At 49.7% G+C, this 20,387-nt stretch overlaps 8 protein-coding genes across 8 annotated transcripts; 5 read left to right on the top strand and 3 right to left on the bottom strand.

Annotated features, from left to right (window-relative positions):
- Positions 1-98: 98 nt before the first annotated feature.
- Positions 99-1,036, top strand: ASPWEDRAFT_52026 (uncharacterized protein; the record flags this gene model as incomplete). The annotated part of the gene is made up of 4 exons (XM_040837690.1): positions 99-277; positions 326-403; positions 461-784; positions 829-1,036. 4 exons carry the CDS (start codon positions 99-101, stop codon positions 1,034-1,036), a joined length of 789 nt encoding a protein of 262 aa, XP_040689849.1.
- Positions 1,037-1,602: 566 nt separating this feature from the next.
- Positions 1,603-3,401, top strand: ASPWEDRAFT_172959 (sugar porter family MFS transporter; the record flags this gene model as incomplete). The annotated part of the gene is made up of 4 exons (XM_040831003.1): positions 1,603-1,717; positions 1,761-2,314; positions 2,359-2,689; positions 2,737-3,401. 4 exons carry the CDS (start codon positions 1,603-1,605, stop codon positions 3,399-3,401), a joined length of 1,665 nt encoding a protein of 554 aa, XP_040689848.1.
- ASPWEDRAFT_41398 (phosphatidylserine decarboxylase family protein) lies at positions 3,365-5,374 on the bottom strand. Its single transcript, XM_040835546.1, has one exon. The coding sequence runs from the start codon at positions 4,878-4,880 to the stop codon at positions 3,513-3,515; it is 1,368 nt and encodes a 455-aa protein (XP_040689847.1). The 5' UTR covers positions 4,881-5,374; the 3' UTR covers positions 3,365-3,512.
- A 1,276-nt stretch (positions 5,375-6,650) lies between these two features.
- Positions 6,651-8,279, bottom strand: ASPWEDRAFT_51998 (uncharacterized protein; the record flags this gene model as incomplete). Its single annotated transcript, XM_040837687.1, has 2 exons — positions 6,651-6,999; positions 7,066-8,279. 2 exons carry the CDS (start codon positions 8,277-8,279, stop codon positions 6,651-6,653), a joined length of 1,563 nt encoding a protein of 520 aa, XP_040689846.1.
- A 576-nt stretch (positions 8,280-8,855) lies between these two features.
- Positions 8,856-11,594, top strand: ASPWEDRAFT_741353 (beta-glucosidase H; the record flags this gene model as incomplete). Its single annotated transcript, XM_040839441.1, has 4 exons — positions 8,856-8,976; positions 9,048-9,654; positions 9,687-10,983; positions 11,043-11,594. The coding sequence occupies 4 exons, from the start codon at positions 8,856-8,858 to the stop codon at positions 11,592-11,594; spliced, it is 2,577 nt and encodes an 858-aa protein (XP_040689845.1).
- A 95-nt stretch (positions 11,595-11,689) lies between these two features.
- ASPWEDRAFT_111888 (Zn(II)2Cys6 transcription factor) lies at positions 11,690-13,461 on the bottom strand (the record flags this gene model as incomplete). Its single annotated transcript, XM_040828280.1, has 3 exons — positions 11,690-12,539; positions 12,594-13,220; positions 13,277-13,461. 3 exons carry the CDS (start codon positions 13,459-13,461, stop codon positions 11,690-11,692), a joined length of 1,662 nt encoding a protein of 553 aa, XP_040689844.1.
- Positions 13,462-16,682: 3,221 nt separating this feature from the next.
- On the top strand, positions 16,683-17,499 carry ASPWEDRAFT_172953 (uncharacterized protein; the record flags this gene model as incomplete). Its single annotated transcript, XM_040831002.1, has 2 exons — positions 16,683-17,050; positions 17,106-17,499. 2 exons carry the CDS (start codon positions 16,683-16,685, stop codon positions 17,497-17,499), a joined length of 762 nt encoding a protein of 253 aa, XP_040689843.1.
- A 221-nt stretch (positions 17,500-17,720) lies between these two features.
- On the top strand, positions 17,721-20,206 carry ASPWEDRAFT_69371 (uncharacterized protein; the record flags this gene model as incomplete). The annotated part of the gene is made up of 5 exons (XM_040839044.1): positions 17,721-17,807; positions 18,160-18,172; positions 18,294-18,343; positions 18,520-18,789; positions 18,897-20,206. The coding sequence occupies 5 exons, from the start codon at positions 17,721-17,723 to the stop codon at positions 19,947-19,949; spliced, it is 1,473 nt and encodes a 490-aa protein (XP_040689842.1). The 3' UTR covers positions 19,950-20,206.
- Between the last annotated feature and the right edge of the window lie 181 nt (positions 20,207-20,387).

Genomic DNA, 20,387 nt, shown 5'->3' with positions numbered 1-20,387 from the left:
CTAAAACTACTGACTTCATCATGACTATGGAAACCCCCTCCAACCCCACCATGAAGCGCGACGCAGACGGTTTCCTGCGCCGTTCGGTGCAAGACCTGATGTCCTTGGCGGGTCGCACCATCGTCATCACAGGAGGTGCCCGAGGACTCGGCCTGGCCTTTGCATATGCCATCGCCGAGTCAGGTGGCAATGTGGCCATCCTCGACGCTGCGGACCAACCGCACGAGCATTTTTACCGACTGCAGAAGGAGTCGGGGGCGAAGGTTGAGATTTACAAGTTTGTCTCCTGCTGATCCGCGTGGTGTTTCAGACTAATTCTGAATAGGAGCGATGTAACGAATTACGACGTCCTCAAAGCGACTTTTGACCAGATTGTTGCCGATTTTGGCCGGATTGACGGGCTGTACGTTCTTCCCGCCGCACCTCGGAAGGAACTGCCTGGTCTAACATGATGTTCTAGTGTAACTGCAGCCGGAATCTGCCCCGATGAATCCTTCCTTGAACGCTCCCCCGAGTCCGTTGCCCGATGCATGAACATCAATGTCCTCGGAACATACTATTCTGCACAGCTGGCTGCTATTCAGATGGCTCAGCAGGAGCCAACAGAGTTTAGCCCCCGCGGTGGCTCTATCGTGCTGATTGCATCCATTGCCGCGTATGTGGCGAGTAAGGGCCAGCAGACGAGCGACTACTGTGCGAGTAAAGGAGCAGTCGTTGCACTCGCCAAGTCGTTGGGGGTCGAGTTAGCCGGGAAGGGCATTCGGGTTAACAGCATTTCACCGGGGTAAGCCACATCCATTAACATTATTTTCCCAGCTAATTGAGTAGATACATGATGACCGACATGAGCCTTGATCTCTGCGATCGATTCCCGGTGCTCAGTGACATTATGAATAACGAACCGCCCATGCGGAGAATGGGTGACAGAACTGACTTGAAAGCGCCGGTTGTTTATCTGCTTTCCGATGCGAGTGCCTATCATACGTCTGATGATTTGTTGATTACGGGGGGTATTCATGCGGGCAGACTTTTGTAGATAGATACCTAGAATTAGATAAATTGATCAGGTAGTGTGAATCACCCTTGAAGGATATGTCTTCGCAGTATGGTAATTAAGCTCAGTAGTGAATAATGGGATGTTATAATATCGAACATGCTATCATGACCGATTACCATGCTCAGTGTCTCAACTTGCCACAACCAGATAACACCCAATATGGTATCGGAATTAGGGTCCGAGAGAACATACTTTATCAAGAAACTTTGCTGCCTCCATCCTCGTAATCGGACCTTATCCGTATATCTACAACATCTGATAGGTTGCTCACGGTTGAACCTTGGACCGATATCTCGGCCCTCCACATATTCTCTAATGACAGAAATTTCGGATTCCCCCAGACGGAATTCCCGTCCCCGCGTTGGAGTGGATCTATTGTAACCCCGCAGATTCAGACATTCTAGGGAGAGGCGTATACGGAGCCTTAATATAGTATGCGTGATTATTAGCGGCAGCACATAAATAGAGTGGTTAGCCTGATGGAAATGCTGTAATCTGCAGTTTGTGACAGATTTATATTCTATACACATATTTGCTTACTGACAATGGGTATGAAAGCCGACTCCGCTGAGTTCCACCATGTTGAGACGCATGGGGATCCTATCCCGAAGCTTGGTGAATCAGAGGAGATACACGGCGAGGACAGATACGGTAAAGCAGGTATGTTTATGGTCCCATAACCTATACCCATCTAACAGATCAGGCATTGCCGGCATCTTCAGCAACAAATATGTCAGTGCCTGCGCACTCTTCGCCACACTGGGCGGTGCCCTCTTCGGCTACGACCAAGGCGTCGTCTCCGTCACCCTGACAATGGACCAATTCCAAGCTCGCTTCCCCGAAGTCTCCGAGACTGCCGCCGGAGGAGGGTTCCAGAAAGGCTTGCTGACAGCCATGATCGAACTGGGTGCTTTCGCTGGGGCAATGAACCAGGGCTGGATTGCGGATAAGATCTCCCGGAAGTGGTCGATCATGGTGGCTGTGTGGATCTTCCTTCTTGGGTCTGCATTGCAGACGGGTGCGATGGACTTTGGGATGCTTCTTGCCGGTCGGTTTGTGGGTGGGATGGGGGTGGGCATGTTGTCGATGGTGGCGCCGTTGTATATTTCGGAGATTGCGCCGCCGGAGATTCGAGGGACGCTGCTGGTCCTGCAGGAGTTGTCGATTGTAGGCTCGATTGTGGTTGCGTTCTATACCACGTACGGGACGAGGTTCATCCAGAGTGAATGGGCCTGGCGTCTGCCGTTTCTCATTCAGGTATGCTCCTTTTTCGTATCGAGCATAAATGCTGATAGTTCTAGATGATACCGGCAATCATCCTCGGAATCGGTATCCCATTCCTCCCATACTCCCCCCGCTGGTTAGCCTCTAGAGGCCGTGATGATGAGGCCTTGCAGACGCTTTGCAAACTGCGCAATGTCCCTGCCACCGACCGTCGAGTGCTGCGAGAATGGTTCGATATCAGAGCTGAAGCTGCCTATCGCAAAGAAGTCAGCATCGAACGCCATCCTAAGCTGCAAGACTCGAGCTACTCCAGCCGGATCAAACTGCAAGTCATCAGCTACCTTGATTGTTTCGGAAAGGGATGCCTGAAACGCACTCATGTCGGTATTGGCATCATGTTCTTTCAACGTATGTCGTGAACACTCCCTCACTGCTGCTTTGTCTGACCCCTCCAGAATTCTCCGGCATCAACGCCCTCATCTACTACTCCCCCTCCCTCTTCGCCAACATGGGCCTCGACTACACCATGCAGCTCGACATGTCCGGCGTCCTCAACATCTGCCAGCTCGTCGGCTGCCTCTGGTCTCTCTGGGGCATGGACAAATTCGGCCGTCGGCCACTCCTCCTCACCGGCGGCGTCTGCATGGTGATCTCCCACCTCATCATCGCCATCCTGGTCGGCAAATACGACAAGGTCTGGCTCTCCCACCCCGGCGCAGCATGGGCATCCGTCGCTTTTCTCTTCTTTTACATGATCACGTACGGCGGGTCCTGGGCCCCAGTGCCCTGGGCGATGCCGGCTGAGATATTCCCCGCCTCGCTACGTGCAAAAGGCGTCGCATACGCGGTCATGTCGAACTGGATGAATAACTTCATCATCGGGCTGATTACGCCGCCGTTGCTGCAGAATACCGGATTCGGGACGTATGTGTTCTTCTGTGCATTTTGTATTCTTGCTGTGGTGTGGGTGTATTTTGTCGTTCCGGAGACGAATGGCCGGACGTTGGAGCAGATGGACGAGGTGTTTAAAGACAACACGGGGGCTGCAGAACAGGCGCATCGCGCGAGGATTGAGGCGGAGATCACGGCTGGCTTTAGGGAGGCCTCGGTAGCTGTTTAGCTGATATTGAGTTAATATGGATTTCATAAGAATAGTAAATAGCTTTTATTCATCAGGTCATGGCTAGGTCACACATTCGCTAAACATGGTCTAATAACATCATCAATTAGTCTATCGAACAAAGGCCAAAGCACTGTTCAATGGCTGGTTCTTTCTATCCTCTGCACCACCCGGAAGAGCACCCTTTACCCAATCCAGCTTCACATGGCCCTGGAAAATTAGACAGTACGTCGATCCACCGTGATGGAACATGCCCGTCTCCTGGCCCTTGGTGATATGGGCACCGGGTACGATGTCCTTGCCAAACTCGCACGAGGATACTTCAGCCATTCCAATCGGCACGAAACACACCAGTCCCAGGTCTTTGTTGTCGGCTTTGATAACGAGGATAGCTCTCGTCGCAACCTGCGCTAGATATCCCTGGCAGAAATCTGGCGATGCAGGGTCTGGTGTTGATGTTTGTGCGAAGCCAGTGAATGTGGGCTCGGAGTAGTATGTGCCGTCGATGACGGTGGTTGCGAGGACGGTGCCCGAGACTGGGGCGTGCCAGCGGTGATATGTCGTTGGGCTGAGGAAGGCCTGATAGACAGTGCCCCCGACGAAAGAAGGCGCAAAATGTGCCAGTGGGCTTGGAGAGAAGATTTCGTACAGAGAGTACTCTTGGCCCTTCAGCCAGAAACGGTCGTATTCTTTGACGTTCTTTTTGAGAGCGTAGGGCTTGGATTCGCACGCGTTGACCACGACGGATGTTGGGTCGAGACCGCGGAACTTCTTGTCGTCCGGATAGGCAATCGGGCGGATTCCCGGTCGAAAGAGGCGGATGAAAAAGTCGTCCCAGGATTTCCAGCCATAGTGAGGCTTGCTTGGATCGCAGACGTAGAGTTCTTCAAAGGTGTATGTCTTTCCTGGCGTCAGATTGGCGTCGTCGGTCAGGAAGCCCTTTGCCTCTGGGCTCAGCCAGTTATTGCTGGACACGACATCGGCCGACGCTTCAGTGTGCAAAAAGTTCTTCCAGACGGTGAGGATTTCCTTGAGGTGCATATTGACTTGTTTGTTCAGGAAAAATGCATACCCACTCGGTGTCGCCATGGGCCAGTCGATGATCGCGTTGAAGGGAAATCCCACCAGACCAATGCCATACGCCCTGGTCGTCCACTCTGGCGCTTTGGTGAGAATGCGATTAAACAGCACCAGCATGTGGTGATAATCGTGGACCTGTCGGTGGGCAGTTGGATCCCTCAGATAAGGCCGTTTGTTCGGCACTTCCGTAAACATGGCCGACGCCAGCATGCGCAGGACCGCGTCGCCCTCGATGAGCTTTTCGAATTTCTCGATACACGGGTGGAAAACCACGTCGAATCCATCATCCTCCACTTGATCGATTTCGTCATTCAGCTCTGCTAACCAGTCCGTGATGAAGTTGTGGTTTCTCGGCAGCCAGTTCTCCAGGCGCGCGTACGAAGTGGCTGGGGCAGCCATTTTGGCACAGGTTGACGAGAAAAACCAAGCTGATTAACTGGGCCTGCGCTACTTTTGAACCCCTTGATCGCGTCATTTCGGCCGTGGCTGGCTGCAGCTGAAAACGCAGGGAGCTGAAATGGCGCTTTTCAGCCCAGTTCCACAGTGCGTCGATTGGGAATGGTGGCATGCAGCAGCGGCCTCGATGTGGAGAGATCGTCGTTTCGGTTAGTCATGGAAATTCAGGTTTATTTCAGAATGCACTGTTGCGGCATTTATTAAGTCAGCTAAGTCGGTGACAGGGTGTCTCTTTTTATTACTGCATTCCATCCTGACTGAATCAGCGGTGCATCATAAAAGGGCATCGCCAGTGCAACACTGCGACGGAACAGCACGGACTGGTGGAGCTGATTGCCTCCATCGTTCGCCGATCAGCATCACTACCACGAACTAGCCGATTAGGTTGCTCATCGAAAATCAGATTGTCTCGAACACCTGGACCATGGTAAGCCCCGACTTTATCCGGCTTAAAGATGGTGACATGGACATGACAAGGCTTGCCGCTACCCCGCATGTCCGCAAACAGCTTGTGTGACTTCATCGGCATTCCGAATCCTGATCTGACGTGTGGCGTCGGTTTGGGAACATGCTGTGTTGGCTTGAACAATTATAAAATAGGAGACATGTCATCCGATCGTGGCCAGGTGGTACTGGCAAATAAATAAGATACTAGTCGTCTACTACAATCTGTCACAATGGTCGGACACCGCTCATACAACCTGAAAGGGAGTGACCATCATTGAATTACCGTCACATATTCTAAAGCCTCGCTCTACAGATAGCATAGCCGGTTATGAGTGATTAATACTTTAAAGGACGGCTTTAAAGCCGAGTCTTCTTTTCCATCCTTCTAAGATTAATAACCCGCTCCACCCCGCCGGACTGGTAGTATCTCCCGTTCTCGTCGGTCCCTAACTTCAAAGTCGTTGAAAAAGTCCAGGTCGCAAGGGAAAGCCATATCCAGGGTTGAGCTGGTCATTGAACATCATATGGCAAGTTGCGCAGAGTCTCATGCCGTTCTCCGGGCTGGAAAGTAAGAGTGAGACGAGTCCGAGAGAGCTAATGTCTAGCGTCTGCATTTAAATGGTTAGTATCGAATCCATTGACAGGGAAATGTGAAAATACCTCAACGTTACTATGATGGACGGGCGATCTGTGTAGAATTCAAGTTGATCCTGGGCCCGGTGCAGCGCTAGGGATTTCTTTTCTCTCTTCTGAAAGGGGAGGGTCGTTGTTTGCCGAAGCCCATTGACTCATGACTTTGACATTGACCTTGATCGTACAGCACTTGATATGAGTTGAGCAGTAGATCTGGATGATCGTACAGAGAGGAGTGAGGAGAATTCCAGAGAAAAGCAGATTGCTATAAGTATTGGTGTGGCGAAATACAAGTGAATCACCCTCAACAGCGTGATGGGCTTTGGCGAATATACCCACTTTACTGGCTTGTACTGCGATAAGTCATCATGATATAGCCGAAGTGAACGATCATAGTTATCAGGGCAGGACAGCATTTTGGATCAACAGAAAGGTCAATATTGTGAAGCATGTCGATGTTTTTCAATCACGACGCTATCTTGGTGGAGAGGCAATACGGGGCCTTGTATGAAGTCGATTATTTACACATGAATATAAATAACCATGATTCCAAGAAAGATCAATGCGATATATAGTATAATGGGTAAGTAAGTTCGTAAAAATCATACGTGGTAACAGGGGAAAGTATGTCATTCACACAGCCTCCTTATGCACCGTCGACAAAGTATCCTTCGCATCATCTACCTTCCCAAGCTCAGTTGAGTCCATAGCTTGCGAATCCGGTCCATCAAACAAGATAGCAATCTGCTCTAGCGAATATCCCTTTGTTTCCGGGTAGTAAAAATATGCGGTCAATCCGTAGACGAGAAGGATGACAATAAAGACGATGTAGTACTTCCACGCGATTGCCTCTAGGGCGATAGGATTCACGAACATATTGAAGAACATGCCACAGATTGTGGACACCCATGTCACTGTTAGGCCGCGGGATCGGAGGTGGAAAGGCCAGATTTCGCACGGATACGCGGTGAGGAAGGGAGTACTAAACACCAATCAGTTAAATCTCCGAAACAATCTCACTTGCCAGCTGTTTGAGGAGGGAACTTACAGAGCGATTACATATCCTGCAAAGAAAATAAAGAGGAATGGAATTACTGCCCCTCCTGTTGCGGTCGAGTTGGTGGCGGCAAAGGATCCTGACAATGCTGTGACAAGGACGTAGCTAATGAACATAATCACAGCTGAGGAGAGGAAAAGGGGCCGACGACCAAATCGGTCAATAAGCACGGCTCCGACCGCCGCGAAGATCAAATCCCACATTTGCAAGCAGGCAGAGATGAGGGTTTGGTCCCCAACGTCGGTAATACCCACTGTATCCAAAATAAGAGCAAGATAGTATGAGATGACACCATTTCCGACCCATTGTGCGAAAAAGCCCAAACTGATCGAGATCATCAGTCGGTGTCGGTTCCCCGGAGTCTGAACCATCTCCAAATAACTGCCGCTATTGCTGGCCTCCTGCTCCGTACGAAGGGTGGAACTGATCTCCTGGAATTCGAAGTCAACCAGGGGCGAACTACTATCACCCGCAGCGTGATAGCGAGCAAGAATAGTGCGAGCTTCTTCATCCCGTCCTTCTGAGAGGAGCCATCGAGGGCTCTCCGGGGCAAGCAGTAGAGCTGGAAGAGCAACAAGCGGCACAAGGGCTTGTAGAAGGGATGGCAGTCGCCAAGACCATGACGAAGGGTACTCTCGTGAGGCATAAGTCACCCATCCACCTACAGTACCACCCACGTACCATCCCGACATAAAGAGGGAGTTCAGTATACTGCGATGGCTCGGATAAGCGATTTCGTTGATGAGTAGCGGAACGGCGTTTCCGTAGAGGGCCGACGTAACTCCTAGGAAGAGTCGAGCAAGGAGGAAGGCAGTCGGATTCGGAGCAGCGGTCTGCAGTGCAACGCCCAAGGCCAAGAAGAGGTATCCGAGATAGACGCCTGGTTTGCGTCCATATCGATTGGCTATCCATGCGGCAGAGGGGTATCCAACACCACACCCTAACCAGTAGATGGCATTGATCCAACCCAAATTCGCGCCGGTAGGGTAGTCCATGAAGCTATTCCACTGATCGAGAGCCTGGAGACTGTTCATCAGAGATCCATCATACCCGTTGGCCGACGAGTACAGAACAAGCAAAATAATGATACAGTTAAGATGCAAGAGATGAGTCTGCTTGTACCATGCTGGGCCATCTGCTGGAAGGACTGCCAGCCCATCGTCCTCACTCGAACCTTTCCCAGTCTCAGCCTTGTTGGCACCCATGTTTTGGAGTTGATGGAAATATTAAAGGGGAAATGAAAAAAATAACCTAAGAATAGAGAAGCAGGCAGCGAGTGTGACGATTTATGTCTGATTCCGATCTCAACATCGGATAATATACCCTCCATTGTCGCCAGACTTTGGCTTTGAAATTTCCCCGAACATCAGCGTAGGATGACTTGCAACCACCCGGTCGTAAAGGTTTGCACCGTTGCGTGATGGTGTTTCAGCAATCATATGAACCAGTCGGCAGCAAGAACCCGCGAAAGCCGCACCCCCTGGCTGTACTCCAGGCCATGATGCAGCTAGCGCGCCAAATTCGTGGAGGAATAATGGGGAAAATGCGGGTGAGATGGGGATTTGAAGCGGAGAAACGGAGAAACGGAGAATTGGAGAAAAGGAGAAACGGGCAAATCGGCGATATCCACTTGGACAAAGCCATCTCGGAGACGAGATAGGCTTTTTGAGACAGAGGGCGATATACAAAGGAGAGATCCCCGCGGACATGATGTGAGGGGCTCTGGGAAACCCGTCAATTGACTCTGAGGTCTCGTTCAAGAGCACTCTGATATAGGCATTATGCCCTTCGTCGAAACAGCTGCGGCTGAAATCAACAGCGCCTTTGCTCACATTGCAGACGCAAATATCGATGCGATTCTGAAGCAATTGACTCTCGATGAAAAGGTTTCTCTCCTGACAGGTATATCTCGCTGGCCGTCCCACTGCCGGTAATCCAGAAAATAGACACTCACGACTTCTTAATCGATTTAGGTGAAGACTTCTGGCACACCGTCCCTATCCCCCGACTCGGTATTCCATCGATTCGACTTTCAGACGGCCCCAATGGAATTCGTGGCACGCGTTTCTTTGGCAGTGTCCCGGCTGCATGTCTTCCCTGTGGCACTGCAATTGGAGCGACCTTCGACCGCGATCTAGCCATCGAGGTAGGACATTTTCTCGCCGCAGAGGCAAAGGCCAAAGGCGCGCATGTCGTTCTTGGTCCTACAATCAACATCCCTCGAGGCCCACTCGGAGGAAGGGGGTTCGAGTCATATTCGGAAGATCCACTGCTGTCGGGTGTCATTGCTGGCCATTACTGCCAGGGATTGCAAGACAAGAATATAACTGCGACCCTAAAGCACTTTGTTTGCAATGACCAGGAGCACGAGCGCATGGCTATAAATTCCATCGTCACGGACCGCGCGCTCAGAGAGATTTACCTACTACCATTCATGATCGCCATTGCGCTGGGAAAGCCCGGTGCGATCATGACGGCGTACAACAAAGTAAACGGTCTGCATGCACCAGAGAACCCGACACTTATCCGAGATATTCTCCGCAGAGAATGGGGCTGGGAGGGGTTGTTGATGAGTGACTGGTGAGAAAGACTCCCTCTTTTTATCCATTTAGGATTCCCGTTGACGGTTTTTATTGCATCAGGTTCGGAACGTATAGCACTTGCGAAGCCATCGACGCTGGTCTTGATTTGGAGATGCCAGGCCCAAGCAGATGGCGGGGTAGTGCTTTGACACATGTCGTCACAGCGAACAAAGTCTCAACCACTACATTAAATACCCGTGTCCGAGCTGTGCTACGCCTGATCCAGCAAGCAGCCAAATCCGGCGTTCCGGAACGGGCACCCGAACAACAGTTGAACAGGGAGGAAGATAGATGTCTTTTGAGAAAAGTTGCATCAAACGCAGTCGTGTTGCTGAAGAACGAAGACAGTATACTCCCATTGAAGAAGGATAAGAGAATCGCTGTGATTGGACCCAATGCGCAGGTTGCCTCATACTGTGGTGGTGGTAGCGCCGCACTGAACCCCTATGCCGCCATCACTCCCTTCGAGGGTATCTTCAATTCTTCCGCCGGTGGTGTTGACTTTGCACAGGGGATATACGGCCATCAGATGCTACCATTGCTGGGCAAGCGTCTGCACACTGAGGATGGTCACACTGGCTTCACCTTGAAAATCTTCAGTGATCCACCAACAACGCCAACCAGAAGAATGCTGGAGGCGCGCCACGAGACGGACTCGATGGTTTTCTTCCTTGACTACAATCATCCCGAGCTGCCAAAGGTTTGGTATGCTGACGCAGAGGGGTATTTCACACCACAGGAGTCTGGGATCTACGACTTCGGTCTCTCCGTTCATGGAACCGGGAAGATTTTCATCGATGGAAATCTATTAATCAACAACGCTGATGTCCAACGGCCAGGTACTACCTTCCTCGGTAATGGTACCGTAGAAGAGCGTGGAACAATGGAACTCGTTGCAGGGAAACAGTATAAGATTCATGCGCAGTGGGCATGTGCCAAAACCAGCAAGTTCAAAGTCCCGGGTGTGGTCGACTTCGGCCACGGTGGATTCAGACTCGGCGGATGTAAACAACTTTCTCCCGAGGATGGAATCCGAGAAGCTGTGCAGCTAGCAGCAGAAGTTGAGCAAGTAGTTCTCGTTGCAGGATTAAGCGGCGAATGGGAGTCTGAGGGTGAGGATCGGACAAACATGGATTTGCCACCTCATACCAACGAACTTATCTCTCGAGTCCTGGAAGTTAACCCCAATACAGTTATTGTGATGCAAAGTGGCACTCCAGTCGAAATGCCCTGGATCCAACAGGCGAAGGCCGTGCTGCATGCTTGGTACGGGGGGAACGAGACGGGAAATGGCATTGCTGATGTCGTCTTTGGCGACGTTAATCCGGTGAGTGTCTCTAATAATCGATTAGAAAACGTCCAAAAGCTAACTTCATTTGCTTCCAGTCCGGCAAACTTCCTCTCACGTTTCCCCGCCGCTTAAAGGATAATCCCACATATTTCAACTACCGCTCGGAGGGTGGGAGAGTCCTCTATGGAGAAGACGTATACGTAGGATATCGGTTCTATGATGAAATTGAGATTGAACCGCTTTTCCCCTTCGGGCATGGTCTTTCCTATACCAGATTTGCGCTGTCTGGCTTGGAAGTCGCAACCAACTCTGATAATCGCCTGGTTGTAAAGTGCAATCTGCAAAACGCCGGCCCGGTGGCTGGAGCAGAGGTGGTACAGTTATATGTGGCATCAGTATCGCCTCCTATCAAGCGTCCTCCGAAGGAGCTGAAAGAGTTCAAGAAGGTCTGGTTGGAATCGGAGACAGAAAAAGTGGTGGAAATCCCTCTTGACTTGGTGCGCGCAACGAGTTTCTGGGATGAAAAGAGTGCCAGCTGGTGCAGTCACAGTGGCACATACCGAATCATGGTCGGAACCAGCAGCCGTGGTACCTTCTTGGAAAGCTCTGTCGAGCTCAGCGAGACTACCTTTTGGTCCGGGATTTGAATCCCCCTTCCTGTGTTGATTGAGGAGTCGGTCCCATTAAATAGGATTTATTTGTACCATTAGATGGTAACTGTATAGATATGCAAATTCATGGTTCATTTTGGAAGACGATCTGTATCAACCCAAGACTGTAAGTGCATCGCGTTCACACTTTCACTCCGATCCAAACGGGACAGTAAATCCGACGAGTGCTGGACATACTCCGCAGCTCGTTTCGCTTCCGGGTCATTGGGGTGAAATGGGCATTCCAGAAGCCCCGATGCAATGTCCCGCACTTTGTAGGTCAGGTGCAAACCATTGGCTTCTAGGTTTTTCGGTGGGAGGCTGTGCAGCACAAAGAAGAGCTGGCGACAAAGCTCCTCCCGGTCTAGCCATAGTATTCTTCGGTCGGGGACAATCTCGTGTGGACTGGATGCCGACTGAAGTCCTTGTTGACGGGCCTGGGCTGCCTCCAGTTGGTCAATAAGAAGACTTTGTAGCCACAGGTGAGTGACGTGTAAGTTGGCCCGCATTGATTCAAAATTGGAGCTTCGTTTCGCTGCATCGCTGGCGCTTGCACTATCGTGATCCAGAGCACGCTCGTCCAGCGTTCCCCATGGTCGGAGGACAGGCGGGATATCATTCAGCAGGTATTTAAGATTGTGTACACGATTTTGAAGGTATGATATTTGCAGGGTTGCATCATGAGCACGCACACAAGGGCATGGTTCTTCAACAATCTTAGTTGAACATGGACTTCTCAGCGCAGCCCAAAAGACACGCGAGTGGAGAATGAAACCAGTGACCATACACGGTGTGGGCGATGCCGGCATTAATACCTCAGTCTCGGAAATGAATTCATCATCCACCTCCAAAGGCATCAAATCTTCTGGATCTATGGATTGTAGAATGACCGGGTCTAGGTATGACAACCGCTCTCCAAACATACTCTGCAGCTGCATATGACTAGTAATAGTCAGTCCGGTCTTTCAGTGAGCGAATATTGACAGAGAATCTTACACAAAGCTGTAGAAGACCAGCCAGAACCCCTTCTTTCGGAGTTGGGTTTCGATGCAATTCAAGTCTTTATATTCGGAAATACGATGCAGATTCAACAACCGAGCAATCTGCATCGTCTCAATGTCTGACATTCGCGCCCGGTTGTGGTCACCCAGCTGCAGAAAGGCAGCGTAGAACAGATATGAGGTTGCGAATTTCTGAAAGTTCACTTCGTCAAAGTAGGTGGACGTTCTCAATCCAAATATGGTGTCATGGCAGTAACGTACCATTTCCCTACGCGACTCGAATCTCAGAGGGGGGCTGTGAGATCGGTACGATTCGTATTTGCTGGGCATTGTAGCTACAACCACGGCAGCAATGCCAATAATAAGGCTTAGAAATCCCCTGTCTTCACAGTCGCGGTCCTCTTGAAGACTTTGTCGAAAGGAAGGATGGTGCACTATGGGAATCAAAGGGTATAGTTCATCCAGGTAGTCCTCCAACATTGTTTTGAACAGACCCCGGTCACAAATATGGTCAGTCGGGTACTTGGAATAAGAAGGACTGGTTGTAACAGAAGCACAATCCAGTTCGCCGGCTACCACTACATTAGAAGCATGACCTTCTGGAAAAGCATTGGGGCGAATCCTATTTGCCTGTTAGTATCAAATATCACAAAACATTTGGACTACTTCGCGTCTTACCTTTTCTTGGGTCCTCGGGCTTTTGAAGGCGAGAGAAACGTGCATTGCAGGCCCAGTCTCACGCATCTCCCGCATTTCCCCGCGGCCTGGGAAGATCGGCATTTTACCTTGCGCTTTCGACATATATCACAGGCCTGAGTTGAGAGTTCCGCTCGCAGGGATTGTCGATTGCGATCCAGCGACATAGTGGGATGTCATGGTTGATGTCAATTGATGAAAATTGCCATGGCAGTGTAGTGTTAGCGTGTGGTGTTGCAAGGCACCGCGTTCGCTCAAAAGGGAAATAACGTGATGCGATCCGAGCACGTGATCGACTCTGAAGCACTCGTCTGATGGCCAATCAGCACAGCAAGTATATTAGCAATCTTGCATAAAATCTGTCACTTCATTTTTAAATAACAGGGTTTTAAATGGCTCGGGCTGAGTAAAATATGGGAACAAGAAGAATGAATCAGATAATCAGGTTGCGAAAAGAAAGTCATCCGCTGCCATAAAGATTATATATTTTCCAGTATAAAAACATCATTTGGACAAGAACACCAACTTTCGTCCGCTGAGATCTTTTCGAGCTTTGAATTTGAACACCGCTACCTAGATCGTTTACTATCAGTAAAGTGTCTGATAACAGTGTGATGATTTATGGACTATGATACTATGTTTATTGATATCCCTGCCGATGCTTATATACTTCCTGGAAAATGCCTTCTAAGCATGCTCTAGTTGCGCTCCACAGATCTATAATGGGCCCGACGATTGTCGATGATCGATAGCAAGTCCGAGTACCAGGGGCGATCTGACCACATACTGACCTGCTCCCGTTCAGTAGACCAGCCAATAGGTCCAATAATAGGATTCCATCTTGGCTGTACAAGCAATTCAATACTTTCCTCTCTCCGTCGAAAAAGAGCGTAATCCAAGGCACATACTCCTACCCTGTTGGTCGACCGAGATAGTTGGTTGCTTTTATCGCTTTCTAGTAATGTCTTGACCATCTCCCCCAGTCGATCGACTGGCGTTTTTTGAACAGCAAGATGCAGTGCAGTGTCTCCAGACTGATTCTGATGAAACAAATCAACGTCTGGGGATTCCAACAGCTCAACGACTTTTTCGACTGAAGAGATAAGAACAGCCTGGTGCAGGAGAATACTGCGATTGCGGCCAAGGCCATTTTCGTCCTGGTAAACAGGGATGTTGCGCTCAGCACCGTGGCTGAGAATACATTCAACGTTATCTAGTCGAGAATAGTCGATAGCATAGAGCAGTGGTGTCTTGCCCTTCTTGTCAACGGCCTTCAACAGATCTGGTTTCCGGTTGAGAATGGCGGTGATAATCTCTGGCTTACTATATCTTGCGGCGAGATGAAGCTCTGTCGGGGCAGGCTTTTCCTGGCGACCCAGTTCAAGCTCAGGGTATTCCAGCAGCCTCTTCAAAGGGGATGATTCGCCAGCTTTCAGTAACATCATGAAAGGGGTGAGACCAGACTCATCGGCATGATTTAACCCGGGCAGACCACCATTATCCAGAAGGTGGAATAATATTCTGGGATCGTCATCCTCAGCTGCAAGGTGTAATGCCAGTTTGCCTTGCTGTGTTGGCATCAGAATCGAATCGGGACTCTGGGAAAGGGCTTTGATTCTCTCGAATCTCCTATCAGTACTCATCATCTTGGTAGTGGGCCCTTTGTAAAAGGCTAGGGTTAATGAAGTCTCTTGAGACTTGGTTAGAGCGCACAGGTCTGCTCCCCCGGCAACCATACGCTGCATGGCAGTGCTATCCAACTTGGTTCTGGACAAGCAATGTAGTGGTTTATAGCCGTCTCTGTCTGCAACGTTGAACAAATGTTGACGACCCGTGCTCAAGCACCAGTCAATCAGGACCAAGGGCAAATCCGGTTCGAATATCCGATGTCTCACATGCAGGGCGGTTGCACCTTTGTCGTCAATCGACTCGATATTTGCCCCGTTTTCTAGTAAAAGCTTAATTACTGCCGCTTTGCGAGTCTTTTGGAGTGGAGTGAGGCCGTCTCTGTCCTTAGATTCGGTATTGGCGCCTTTCTTCAAGAGAAGCTTTACAACTTCCGGTTGCCCTAGGCGGGCTGCCCATGACAGCGGCGTTCGACCATAGTTATCATTTGAGTGAATATCAGCGCCGTGGTCGAGAAGCTGCTGAGCTATTGCTGTGTGGCCTTCACCTGCCGCCCATGACAGTGGTGTTCGACCGTGCCTCTCGTCTTTGAGGTCTACATTTGCCCCTGCGTTGAGCAATAGTTGGGCTATTCTGACATCCCCGATTTCAGCCGCGCACCGTAGAGGCGTCATGCCTTCCTCATCATATAAATTCACGTCTGCGCCCTTGCCAAGTAGCAGCTTCACTGCTGGTTCGTGGCTTTTTGACACTGCCCATGTAAGGGGTGGCCCGCCATAGGTGGCACACTCCCCGACCAGTGGCTTTACAACCCATGGATATTCAAAATCCTCGGTTGCTCCAAGCCCATAGGTTCTCAGTATTTTGATGGTGTGCCACCGACAGACGACATCTGAGATGGTTGCATTCAAACATGTTGCTTCGTCAGCTAGCACAGCCAACGCATGTCCTATACTGTCGTCCCAAAGCTGAGTAGGATCGAACTTTTTCTGTGGATTATTAGCAAGTACTCGACTCTTGTCTGAAGGCGATAGCATGCTTACGATGATTTTCTCAAGAACCTGGTTGCGGTTTACTGGGAGATCCAATATGGCACGCAGACGGGAACAGCTTCGGCGCAGTCGCAGCGAGTCATCAAAGTCGTCGAAGTATTGACAAATTAATAAAATCAACTCGGTTGGAAGGGCTTCAAAGGTCGCCATTTTATCTGCGATTAGCTTTGTGATGTGTTGATGGGTAGTTGAAGAGTTGAAATTTGTCTCGTGGAGCCTTGTTGATGTTTGTGAGGCTTAGACGTGGTCTACTAATGCCCAATCAAGCGATGCTCAGCCTCGCAGGATCGACAGCCCAATTAAAGGCGATTTATTGTGTCCACTCAGTGGCTATGACCTAATTATATGAAGATGCTATAGAAATGAATCTTAGTTATGATATATGAACAAAACGTATAGTCATCGCTATTCTTCTTGTACTCCATATCGCTGGTTATACCAAAAGACATGATCATAAAAAAAGAACAGCGTTTAAGTGTGAACAATGATATATAGTCTAGTTATTGACAGTCATAGCTAGGAATATAGTTTAATATTAGCAATACTCAAAGTAACAAGGCAGTCATCCTGATGTATTTGCTGCCGGACCAACCTTCCTTTTACGGACAGTTGCCTAGACTACCTTACCTTAGGCAATAACCTCTTTTTCCCTCCTCCTCTCCCCCAACCATCTCCACCTTGTCGATATCAATACAAGCATAGTCGAAAATATGCCTGCAGACACCCTCCCCGAACCCGTCCAGCCAGGCGATCTCATCCTCGTCCACGGTGGCGGTGATCCGCACATGCTAGTCGTCGATTCCGCCCGGGATACAACCAATGCGAACCCCAAGACATCATCGGTCACTGTTCACGAGGTCCACTGGCATAGCCCCGACCAACAAGGATTCTGGACATTATCCGGCCCAGACGTGTATTATGTCGGCGAAGGCAGAAAGGAGGACAAGGAGGATGCCCGTTGGTGCCTGCACAGCAAGCATGTTGACGATGAGCCAGTGACCGATCTGTGCTACTTTATGAACCCTGATCCGAGTACTGGGAATAAGGATGTTTCGGTTATTGTGAGGCCTCATGGACGGTATGTCTTTTGCATGCCCATCGTCTACTCAATCTAACGCGCTGGGATTACCTAGGGACGTACTCCAACACTACTGGGGCGGGCGCTGTCCTCACTGCGGCAATATGGGCTGGTTCTGTCCTGGATGCGGTGGTGCCACTCGATGGCCGGATATCTTTGGCAGCTGTGGACTGGACCAGTCATGTCCGATTTGTCTGGGATATGGTTTTGCCCTCGATGACAAAGCAACACTCTGGCAGCTAGACGATTTTACATCGCCTCTTTACCGTGAAAGGTATGGTCATAGTAAGAAACCAATGGAATCGGACGAGCTGGAAAGGTTAAAGAATGAGGCCCTTACCATGGTGACGGAGAGATACGAGAGGATCAATGCTAGGAGGCGGGAGATGGGAATGGACGAGGAGGATTTGGATAAGTTGATCAACGACTGGAAGGAGAGCTATTTCTAGTGGTGGTGGTTTGTAGGGGTGATAAAAGCTTATTGCTTTTAATTGCCGTAGCAATCATGGATTGTTTATACATCTATCAGTATTCTGTATCCAACACACCATAATTAGGCACGGATCAATGCTTAGTGCCCAATCTGATGAATGATAAGAAAAGCCCTTCATCAGAAGCTGCTCATTTTTCACGCAAACAAACAAAAGACAAAACATACGACACTGATAATATGGCAGTCTATGTAGATTATCAGAAAAACATACGGCAAGCAACCACACTCTGCCAGCGCTGCAAAGTCCTCGAATTCGACGACAAGGTATGTGGGGGCTCCATCGCGACGTCCGACGATGGCACTCGATATGTGTCCTTTGAACCACCAGATCGAATCGTTCTCGAGTACGAGCTGAAGGACACACTGCCAGATCTCCCACAGCTCTCGACATCGATCACTTCCGGGTGTAAAATGTGCACCATTGTCAAAAAAAATCTCCTTACATTCTGGAACGACTATCATGAGCCGCATTCGCTGGACATTGTTATGGACCAATGCTGTTTTCAATCCTTGAAAGACTTAGATGACCAGTAACTCTTTATATTATTAATGTGATTAATTCTATCTATATAGGGCTGATTAGTATACTCTAAATATACTTTAATTTAACATACAGACAGAGCTAAATAGTAAGTATAGTTATTCTAAAGATATACCTACTATTAAAGTTTACTTAATCCTTAGCTAACTATTATAAGCTATATTTACTGGATATTATTATAGACTAATACTATTTTTAATCCTTAAAAGACTTAGATAACCAGCAACTCTTCATGTTATTGATGCAATTGATTCCATCTGTATGGGGCTGATCGGCACACTCTAAATGTACTTCAATTTAACGTGCAGGCAGAGCCAAATGGTAAGCATAATCGTTCCAAAGATGTATCCGCTGTTAAAGATTGCTAGATCCATGTGCCAGGTGGCTGAGGATCAAGCAAAGAGTTATCGATCCATACACTCTATCAGCGCCTAGCATAGAAAGGCTCAGGGAGCTCATGGAAAGGGACTCGAAAAAGGTCCCCGGGAGACAGAGACAACATATCTTCCAACTCGTCTGATAGATGTGGGCGACAGCAAAGGAAATGAAGACCCTCGACTGGTAGTTACAAAGACACATCCGCTATCCCAAGACACTCAGAATGGGGATAAACGATACCTGGCTCTTATCTACTGTTGGGGCCCTCCTGAAGAGGCTCAACACCAGCTGACGACGACCAGGGACACGCTACAAGACCGGCTGCGGGTATGAAAATGGACACTCTGCTCAAAACCATCTCAGATGCAGTGCTAGTCTGTCGAGCGTTGAATATACGCTACATCTGGGTCGATGCGCTGTGTATCATTCAGCAGGATGGAGAAGATTGGGAGATGGAATCGGCAAGGATGGCAGACGTTTACTCTCGAGCCCATATAACTATCTGTGCCATGCAGGGAAACTCATGCCTGACTGGATTTCTGCAACGAGCTGTTCCTCCCTCTGTCGAGATCCCATTCCAGTCATCCTTGGATCCTTCCATCTCAGGTCAATTCTCCGTTTATGTCCGAAACTCGAGTCTACGGGTAGATTGTGATGTCTGGTTTTCAACACGCGATGCACCACCGCCAGACCCCTGGGAGTTCACATCCCAGTGGGATGACATCCTTGCAGAGGATCTCGACGACTGCGTCTGGAATACACGCGGGTGGACCTTTCAGGAATTGAAGCTCAGTCTACGAACGCTCTTATTTGGCCGGCGCATGATGCATCTCTACGCAGACTCTTTCCTTGAGTCAGAGGACAGACGCTGCGTTGACTATTACAATGTCTGGGGCCCGTCCCTGGAATACGCCCAGTATGGAACTCCACCTGAGTTGGAGGAGATTATGCCAGCAGCACACTGGCAAGCATTCGAGGCCCTGTGCCCCCTTAGAGACTGGCAGATACTGGTCGACAGTTTCTCCCGACGATCCCTGACAGAGCCATCAGACGCCCTGCCCGCCATGTCTGCCATCGCCCAGTGTTTTGCCGGCGGGAACAATGGCGATTTTCTTGCGGGCGTCTGGAGTGCCCATCTCCATCGCGAGCTCTTGTGGGCCCATTATTCAGGTCCTTCAGAAACGCGACTCGATTTCGCTGACAACTTTACCGCGCCATCCTGGAGCTGGGCTCGACAAAACTACCCCGTCGAATGGACCCCTATTGACGGTAGTTCACTCAAAACCGGAATTCCAGCTCTTGGCCGCACATACAAGAACTGGTCCGAATCCATATGGCCGGGTTCGGGATGGCCGCATCGCATTATCTGCGAGAGCATGCAAACTTCCTACGATGAACCTGAAAGCGCAGCCTGGATCCCAAGGACTGTCGTTTCCATACGAGCTACAATCAGCCGATTCGCGGTTCATCGCGTATCTGAGGTTTGATTGGAGGTCGCCGTCTGTACGGGCACCGAGGGATCCTAATAACATAGGAGGAGCAAGAGGACGGGCCCATTGACAATCTATGGATGGTTCTGGTGTCCAGTAGGCCATATAGCTCGTTTGATGCTAATGAGACCACGGAGAAAGAGCCAGAATACATGTATGGTCTGTTGATGCCTCCCGCCAAGACGCCAGGCGAATATCAACGAGCAGGCCTGTTTTTCTCTGAGACGAGGGGGCTTGGTGGCAGGAGGTTTTGGATGCGATTGAGTTGACGACTGTGACGCTTGTATAATTTATTAAAAAATGGTGGAAACAAGAGAAAGACATTGAAAAGCAACGTATGGTTGATTATCAAGCATCGCTGACAAACAGAAGCAGATCGCCAAGACCGGAATATAAAAGCCGTCGGCGTGGATTTCGCCCGTCGATTTGGAGGCC

This window comes from Aspergillus wentii (assembly GCF_001890725.1).
Source record: "Aspergillus wentii DTO 134E9 unplaced genomic scaffold ASPWEscaffold_4, whole genome shotgun sequence".
Taxonomy (NCBI): Eukaryota; Fungi; Ascomycota; class Eurotiomycetes; order Eurotiales; family Aspergillaceae; genus Aspergillus; species Aspergillus wentii.
This window is presented reverse-complemented; position numbering and strand designations above follow the sequence as displayed.